General features: G+C 39.1%; 2 protein-coding genes across 7 annotated transcripts in view; one reads left to right on the plus strand and one right to left on the minus strand.

Annotated features, from left to right (window-relative positions):
• Window positions 1-1759, plus strand: part of LOC108685676 (26S proteasome non-ATPase regulatory subunit 10-like) — a 3062-nt gene extending 1303 nt beyond the window's left edge. The window contains exons 3-4 of the mRNA XM_018190574.1: window positions 970-1258; window positions 1471-1759. Of these exons, the coding sequence (XP_018046063.1) occupies window positions 970-1258; window positions 1471-1667 (486 nt within the window). The 3' untranslated portion in view covers window positions 1668-1759. The remainder of the gene's footprint in view (window positions 1-969; window positions 1259-1470) is intronic.
• A 94-nt stretch (window positions 1760-1853) lies between these two features.
• Window positions 1854-9143, minus strand: part of LOC108685674 (myosin heavy chain, non-muscle) — a 31361-nt gene continuing 24071 nt past the window's right edge. For 3 of the 6 annotated variants that reach the window (XM_018190570.1, XM_018190569.1, XM_018190573.1), the window contains 5 exons: window positions 8723-8815; window positions 8344-8506; window positions 6901-8237; window positions 3289-6824; window positions 1854-2289 (listed from right to left, as the gene is read on the minus strand). In XM_018190570.1, coding sequence (XP_018046059.1) covers window positions 2163-2289; window positions 3289-6824; window positions 6901-8237; window positions 8344-8506; window positions 8723-8815 — 5256 coding nt within the window. In that variant the 3' untranslated portion in view covers window positions 1854-2162. The other 3 variants (XR_001931674.1, XM_018190572.1, XM_018190571.1) reach the window with 3 other exon arrangements.

Here is a 9143-nt window from a genome sequence, read left to right on the forward strand (position 1 = left end):
AGTAAATCTTTCTAACATTTCTTTTTAAAAAATTGTTGTAAAATATATTTATTAGCTTTCTTTGTTAATATGGTAATTGTCGAAACGCTGTTGTATCTGATTAAAAATAGCTAATATAATCATATCTAAATGAAAAGATTTATTTTTAAATCTTTTCCTGAAATATTTGTAAAAATCTTTGTTTGAATATATATATGACTGTTACAACTTCAATTAAAATAAAATGTATTATATAAATTATTTAATAATATATCAAGTCAACTTTATTTTTGCATCTTAAAATATTATATATCTTTTCGAGAAAATTATAATTCTTGCATGCTGTGTATTCGTTAAACTCTCGTAGTTTCAAATGAGATTCTACACAGACCACACACTGGTAACACAAATAAATAGTACAATCATGTACATTTTTTCTGAAAAATATCATTCTTTATAAAAATATTTCAAAATGTATTATCTATTGTTAGTAGCAGTCAGTAGTGTAGTTGAGTTTCAATAAATCATAGAGAAACTACTTATCTAAAACGCTTCTTAAATCATAATTTGAAAAAAATTTAACGAGAGTAATAGTTTAATTAAGTTAACTTTAACATGGTATCAAGCAAAATCTTACATTACAATTCCACAAAGCTATTCCATCCCTCATTTCGAGAGATCTATCGAAAGAAAGATGGAGATCTTAATAATATACACACTTGAGGACATATAATTATATTATAATTTTTCCAAAGATCATTTATAAGAAAAAAAAACTTATAAGAAAATAAGTATAAAGCGAAAATGCGTCTAAAATGCATCGCGCGTTGCGTTACATTTTTTGCATATCCTGTTCTCTCTCTCTTTCTCTCTTGACACACACGCATAACGTCGCATAATTATCACGAGACTTTCATTCCGTTCGTTGCGTCGGCTAGATCCTCGTACGAAATCAAACATTAAATCACATCACGCATCTAAATCATGCAGACAAACATGACTCCGCTAATCCTGGCAGCATCCGCTGGCCGCGAGAAGGTCGTTAACACATTACTGACCGAGGGAGCGAACGTGAACGCGACAACGATCGACGGTCACTCAGCGTTACAATACGCTGCGTCTAAGAACTGGAAGTCCATTTGCGTGGCGTTGCTCGAGAAGGATGCAGACGTGAACATCACGGACAAACGGGGTGCTACACCTCTCCACAGATCTGCCTCGAAGGGCAATACCACTATCGTGGAACTCCTTTTGGAGTGCGGGAAGAAATTGAACATAGGTAGCGGAGTATTTACGTGTTTCTGTATGTGTGTATGTTATTGAAATGCAGCTCTTTCATTACAATATAATAATATATAAAATATCAAATATAATCTATATATATATCTATATATAAATATTTTCGATTATAACTTAGAGAAGTACAAAGGTTCGCTCGCTCTCCTATATCGATACACAATTTCGTGCATTTCATGCTATCTTGTTTCTCAGATCAGAGAGATGCGTACGGTAACACGCCGCTGCATCTCGCTTGTGAGGAGAACCGCGTGGAAGAAGCAAAACTGTTGACGGCGCACGGCGCGGACTTGACAATTACCAACAAGGAGCGCAAAACTCCATTGGATCTCGCGAGTCTCGGATTGGTTCGACAGCTCGAGGAAATCAAGCGACAGGCTGCGTCAAAGTGATATTCCCTCGCGCGAAATATTTTTGTATGAGAGATTTACGCGATTTAAGTTTTCTATTTAAATAAGTCTCCAATAAATTCATTCATGATTAAGAATTTCCTTCTCCAGAATTTATTTTACCCCTTCTCTCACTTATTCTCTCACACTCTCCCTTCCTTACATATTGTAAAATGCGTTTCAACATTTGCGTTCGTTTCTTATAAAATGTATCAAAAGTTCTCGTTTTCTTTTTCGCTGTTTCGCCTCTATCGTCGGCATTTTATCGGTCAATCGAACTCTCTCGAGACGATTTTCTCATCGTAATAATCTTAAGGCCGAAAATGCCGTAAGACATTGTCGAAACGACTTTTGATTTTAATCGTGGAGCTGGTCTCGTATCCGCGACGCGAGACAGTTTAGTCCGCGCCGAATCGAATAAAAAAGCCAACACTCTCTCGACGCACGTATATACATAATTCACAGAGGTTCGAGAGCACATTGGACTGACTCCGATATTCAATTGGCATTCTCCTCGCCGTCAATACTCTCATCCTGTGTTGTCGAATCATCACCTGAGCCGCCGGTTTGTACAGAACCGCGTTTCAGCCTCGTAGAACTCAGACTTATCGGAGGACCACCGCGCCTTTAAACAAATCATACGTTACATTAATTATGTGATGTCTTATTATTGCAATACGTATGCATAAATAATGCGAAAAAATATACACTATCAGTCAATAGTTTAAATATATTTTCCATTTTTTTTTTCAAATTAAAAAATCTCTTATAATCTGAAATTTAATGTTACACTTAAGTATTCATCATTATATATCAAATTATAGTACTGTAAAATGTGTAATAACGCGTATCTTGAATTAAATAAGACAAATAAAATAATAAAAAATTAGTCAAGTTATTAACGAAAAAATGTGCGGTTTGTATCCGAATAAATTTATATAATATTTGAAGGTCTTGCTATAATATTAAATATGAAAATTTAAGAATGTTTAAATTTAAGAAAATTTGAATGTTACATTAAACTACAAGTCGATTTTCTTGAAAACAATGTCAAACTATCGACCAATAATGAATACTGTAAATAAAAAATAATCAAAAAATATGAAAAAACGCATTCACAAACAATTGCATTCAGGGGGAAGCCGGAGGGTGAAGTATGTCATTATCACACAAGGTAGCAGTCCAAGTCGGCATGATTATTTTCAGAGTTAGCGATTTCAAATTAACCAAAAGAGCTCGTTTAACTCACTGTAGCACACTGGGGACACTAATGGGATTGTTTCCTAGCAAAAAACTCTCTCAGGTAGGATACCAATCGTTTTTTCTCTCTTGACACCTACACATGTCAGAAGTTGATCACTTCCTTCAAAGATAAAACACTACTTTAATACTGCCTCATTACGTTCGCCTAAGGTTACAGATACGTATGGCCTAAAAAGTGTAACATAAAATAATACATATTTTAAATCGCTCAAAAGAACAGTATCCTCTCTTGCTAGTTAATATCCTTCAAACATTAAATTCTGAACCTTTCAATATTTTCAAGATTTTTCCATTAAACAATATTTTTATCCCTTCCATTGTGTGTGCGTGTATGAGGAAGAAAATAAAGTTGTGAAATTACCTTAATTTATTCTTTAGCTGTGTCAATTCCCGCATGAGCTCTTCGTGAGATTCTGTGATGTCGTCCATCTCTCTTTGCGCTTTCCGCTTCATGGTCTTATGCCTACTGATCTCCTCCTCTGCTTCGTCCAATTGTCTCTTCAACGTCTTCATTCTGACATTAACTTTCTCCGCCTGTTCTTTATACTGATCAGAGTTTCGTCTCTCATCCTCCAACTGTAGACTCAGTTCCTTCAATTTTTTCTCCAGCTTACGATTGATCTTCTGCTGGGCGAATCTCTCCTTGGCTTCAGTTTCAAGCTGCTCATCGAGATTGTTGATCTTCGATTCCAGTTGCTGTATCGTAGCCTTGGTCTTGGCACGCTGTGCAGTCTCTAACTCGGTTAACTTGGCTTTAAGTTCTTTGTTCTGTCTCTCTAATAGCATCTTGTGCGACTCCAATTTTTGCGTAGTAGATCGCTCAGTCGCCAAGTCCGTTGTCAACTGCTCGATCACAATTTGACCTTTTCTAGCACGATCCATTACGATCTCAGCGTTCGATTGCTCCTCTTCTAGTTCTTCCTCTAGAGTAGCAATTCTTGCCTCCAATCTACGTTTCTCATCTAACATCAGGGTTCCCTTATTGGCATTATTATTGACTTCTTCCTGCAGTTCATCCCTCTCATTTTCGGCAGTTCTTCTGGCGCGTTCACTGCTTGCAAAGTCCTCGGTCAATTGCAACAAATCGGCTTCTAAACTCTTAACCTTCCTCTCGGTTTCCTTAGAGGCAGCTGCCAGTTCATCTCTTGCAGCCCTAGCTTCTTCTGTCTCTCTAGTACAATCCTTGATTTGAGTTTGAAGTTTTTTCAGTTGCTTGAGTGCATCTTCCTTCACCTTATTATGCATCTCTAACTGTTGTTCGATGTCCTTGTAATCCGCTTCCATTTTTTTACGTGCAGCGATGGCTGCAGCACGCTGTTTCCTCTCATCCTCGAGCTCCGCCTCGAGATCACGAAGCTGCTTAACTAATCCCCGACGTTTTTCTTCCGCTTGTTCTTCCTTGGTTTGAAGATCACGCTCGAATTGAGCTCGCAATGCTTGCATATTTACTTCCAATCGGAGCTTAGCGTCTTCCGTGAACTGTAATTCATCCTCCAATTCTTCAACTTGCGATTTTTGCTCTTGTAGCTGTGATTCTAATGAACGTTTTGCCTTCTCTAACTCGTGGACATTCTTGTCAGCGGTACCTTGGTTATTAACCAATTCGTCCAGTTCTGATTGTAGACCTCTACGGCCCCGTTCAAGTTCCTCAACTTTTTCATTAAGTTCATCTAATTCGCGAGTCAATGATAATACTCTTGTCTCTTTCTCGCGCGCTTCTCTCTCCGCGGCGTCCCGTTGCTCTGCATATTGCTCAGACACAGCCTTCTCCTCGGCCAATACCTTGTCAAAGTTCTTCTGCTTCTTTTCTAACTCAAGTACTTTCGCTCGCTGTGCCTCCAACTCGATGATACTGTCCTCCAGTTCTGCCTGAATCTTCTTCTTTGATTTATCTAATTTATCGTTGGCTGCCTGTAATTCTTCAACTTGCCGTTGGAGACTTTCAATGTCCTTCGTGCAACGTTTTCTGGCCTCCTCGAGAGCGACAGCTGCCTCTGCTTCATCATCAGCACGTTTCTTGGCTTCAGCCAATTGTACATTCAAACTCAGCAATTGCTTGTCCAAGGCACGTTTTGCTTCCTCTTCCTCCTCAAGTTGATCGTGCAAGCTCTCTTTTTCACTTTCTAATGCGCGCAACTTCGAACTGAGAGCCAGTTTCTGCCGAGTTTCTTCTTCCAATTGCTGTTGTAGTTCGGTAAACTGGGATTCGCAGGTGGCCGATGCCTTCAATGCTGCAGAAGCTTTCAGTTCAGCAGTTTCTAGTTGTTGCATTACACTTTCCGCTTCTTGTTGCAGTTTCGTCACTTTCTCAGCTAATTCTTGTTTGTTTCGTTCTACCTCGGCCAATTTTGCGTTTATTTCCGCTAACTGTTGCTCCGCTTGCTTACGACGACGATCAGATTCTTGTCTACTTGCACTGACTGATCTGAGTTCTGTTGCCAAATCGGCATTCTCAGCTTCCAAAGAGCCTTTTGCCTTCTCTAGAACCGCTTTCGTTTTCTTCAATGCATCCATCTGTTCATTCAGAGCAGTCAGTTCTTGTGTATGCTTGTGACGCATATCGGCGAGCGTGGCTTCATGCAATGATGTTTCCTCTTCGAGGTTCTTCTTCAATGTTGCTAATTCTTGTTCTCGTTTGCTTCTTAATTCCTGTTGAGCCGCGGTAGTATCTAAAGAATCGAGCAATTCATTTTTCAATGCTTCAAGTTCCTCATTCAAATCGCGCTTCTGTTTTTCCGCTTTACCCCTAGCTGCTTTTTCAGCTTCTAAATCTTCCTGAAGTTCAGCTAACTGTGACTCTAGCTCTCTAAGCGCTTTTTGAGCTTGTGCTTTAGCGGCACCTTCTTCGTCCATTTTTGCCATAACTTGATTAAGTTCTTCCTCACGTTTGCCAAGTTGAAGCTGCATTTCCTCAACTTGCGTTTTCCTTTCAGCCAATTGCTCCTTCAAATCTGAAACCTCAGTCTCGACTTTTCTCTTGGATCTATCCACCTCCTGTCGTTGCTGATGATCTTTAAGAAGTCTCTCCTCGAGATCGGCGATTGTCGCTTCGTGCTTAGCTTTCAATTTCGACAAATGCTTCGCCTTCTCCTCTTCTTCGGCCAAAGTCTGTGAAAGATCATTTGCACGTTCCTCAAGAATCTTTTTTTCTTTTAATAATTTTTGATTGGTATCTTCCGAAAGAGCGAGATCTTCCTCTAACTTCTTGATCTTCGCATCACATTGGACTTTTTCTAATTGCAGTTTTTGTCTAGCAGCTTCCTCTTCCTCTAGTTGCTCTTCTAAATCACTGATATTCAACTGTAATTTTTTCTTCTCCTGAGTTAACGCGGCGCTTCTCTCTTCTTCCTCTTCGATACGCGCTTCCAAATCATGCAAAATTTCCTCTAGCTCTTGCTTTCTCGCGGCCAACCTAGCTCTCATCTCTTCGGCTTCCGCGCAAAGTTCAACTTCTGCCTGCAATTGCTCAGCCAGCATGGTCTTTTCTTCGATTGCCTGCTGATATTTGCGCTCGTATTCCTGAGCCGAGTGCAGCTGTAACTCCAGCTTGTCGCGAACCTGCTTCAGTTCATCCTCCTTCTGTGTGAGCTTTTCCTCCTGTTTGGTAACCTCTAGTAGAGGCTTTACTTTGGTGTACAATCGCCACCATTGCCAATTGCGCAACTTTAGGTAAGCCGCACAGTTTCTCTGGATAATGCGGATCGCGTTAAGCTGCTGCAAACGTTTTTGATAATTACGCCTGGCCAAGAAACCGCGACAGAAAGCCTGGAAATTGACGATTATGTCCGTGATCTTGTAGTCCCTCTCCTCCTCCAAGTGGGCTAACACCCCGGCGCGGAAAAAGATCTTCGATTGTCCAACACGATAAAGATTCGGATCCAACTCTAATGCTTGAATCTATAAGAAAAATTTATAATTTAGTGATGCATTTTTATTATTTTTGATTAAGATTCATGAATATGAAAATACATACCATCTTTTCGCAAGCCTTTTTCCCATCCATAAATCCCTTGGGGATAGCATTTGGAGTAAGCAATTCGTAGCGTTGTCTGAATTCTTGGAACGGAATTCTGTTTGGGAAACCTTGCCGGCAGATACGGATACCCTCCAACACGCCATTGCATCGCAATTGATCTAGCACAAGCGGGGCGTCGATTTTACCAGCTCTCTTCTCGTGATTCGGAATTATACATCTAACGAAGTTCGGATTCGTATTGCGTAATGTCACCATCAGCTTGGCTAACTGTTCCTTATACAGTTGCGAGACCGTTCTGAACATGCCCTTCCTCGTCCTCGCACCGAATTGTGTATCTGTGAGCGCCTGCTGCGCCATACCGACGATCTCAGCGTCTTTCCAGATATGACACACAAACGGATCCTGCGAGGCTTGCAGAAGACTAACAACGTTCTCATTCAATGGGTCCATGTTCTTCATCAACCACTTAGCGGCAGAATAATCAACTTTGCCAGCATAATGGATGATTGCAAAATCGGCTACATAGCGGAAATCAGTCTTCATGAACTTCGGATGGACACTGTGAGCGCCAACTAGTTTTTCCACGAATGTCTTGTCTGTGGCTTTAGGAAACCAACACTCTTCATCTAAAAGCGCCATAATGCCCATTGGTTTGTCGATAAGATCGATCGTTGGCTGCAAATCCAGCCCAAAGTCTATGAACTTCCATTCAATTCCCTCACGCTGATACTCCTCTTGCTCCAGAATAAACATCGTATGATTGAACAATTGTTGCAACTTCTCATTTGTGTAATTGATACAAAGCTGCTCGAAGGAATTTAGCTCGAATATTTCGAAACCGGCCATATCCAATATGCCGATGAAGCTGGCACCCTGTCGCTTCGTTCTGTCAAGGGACCTATTGATTCTATTTACCAACCAACGGAACATCCTTTCATAACAGGCTTTTGAGATCGCCTCTACGGCGAATTCCACCTGCTCCTTTGTCTGTGCCTTCGTAACGAAATCACGACCGACCTTAATGCGCGGTTTTAGGAAGGCTTTCGTCATCTCGGTCACGCTTAGGCCCAATAAGTGCGAGATCTTTTGCGCCACCGTGTTGTCCGGTAACGTGGCTTGATCAGAATTTCGCTCTTGACGGAATTGCATCGAACCAAACAACATCACGGCGGAAACGATACGGAAGATGGAAGAGAAGTCCTCGTTGGTCATGCCCATGATGTGCATCGATTTGACCGTAGAGAAGAATTCAGCGGAATCATCGACACCAGGAACTGGTAGAGCTCCATTCGATAGAAAAGGATAGTGCTTTGGATCTTCCAATATAAATTCCTCTAAAAGAGTTCATAAAAAGAGTTCATAAATATTACGAATATCGAATATAATGAATTAAAAAGGAGTAGCTTCTTTTTTGTTTGTTCAACATATTGCTTGACTCACTCTTTTGTTCCACTGAGGCACCTGCCAACAGCTGATAAAATATGTGGAAAGTCCTTTCATCTTTCGCTTGTCGAATGGCTCTCGACTTCTCTAGAAGATACGTCTCAATATTTGCACCAGCTATATAACCGGATGCATCAAAATTTATTCTTATAAATTTACCCTGTAACATACATATTATATAATATAATATAATATAATATAATATAATTAATTTCAATAAACAGAAAAATAACATGTTAAAACAAGAAGCATATTGCATCTTGAAATTATCACACTACAATAATTAATTTCAAATAAAACAATAAGATTAATATTTTAATGCAATTGTTTTATTTAAAATTAATTTGCTTAATGAAGAATTATTAATATAACTTACGAAACGAGACGAATTATCATTCTTCACAGTCTTCGCATTACCGAATGCTTCCAAAATTGGATTTGCCTGAAGAAGCTGTTGCTCGAGTTCACCCTATGACGAAAAAAATTTCGACAATTAATAATAAATGTTATCGAAAATATTTATTTTTCGAGACTGACAAAAATAGCGCTAATGAGCAAAGTAAATGGCTTATTGCATACATTAAAATAATGTAATAATATAAAAGAATTTGATGAAATCTCTGCTACATTATTTTCGCAAAGCAAATAATATCACCGAATTCTTCGAATTTTTTGATAATTTAGATATATCTATATAAAAAGAATTATTATAAACAACGAACATTATTTACAAATATAAGTATGTAACAAATATAATATATTTGAATGTTGAAATCATTGTTCATATAAAATTGATA

Source organism: Atta colombica, unplaced genomic scaffold (assembly GCF_001594045.1).
Source record: "Atta colombica isolate Treedump-2 unplaced genomic scaffold, Acol1.0 scaffold155, whole genome shotgun sequence".
In the NCBI taxonomy this organism is placed as follows: Eukaryota; Metazoa; Arthropoda; class Insecta; order Hymenoptera; family Formicidae; genus Atta; species Atta colombica.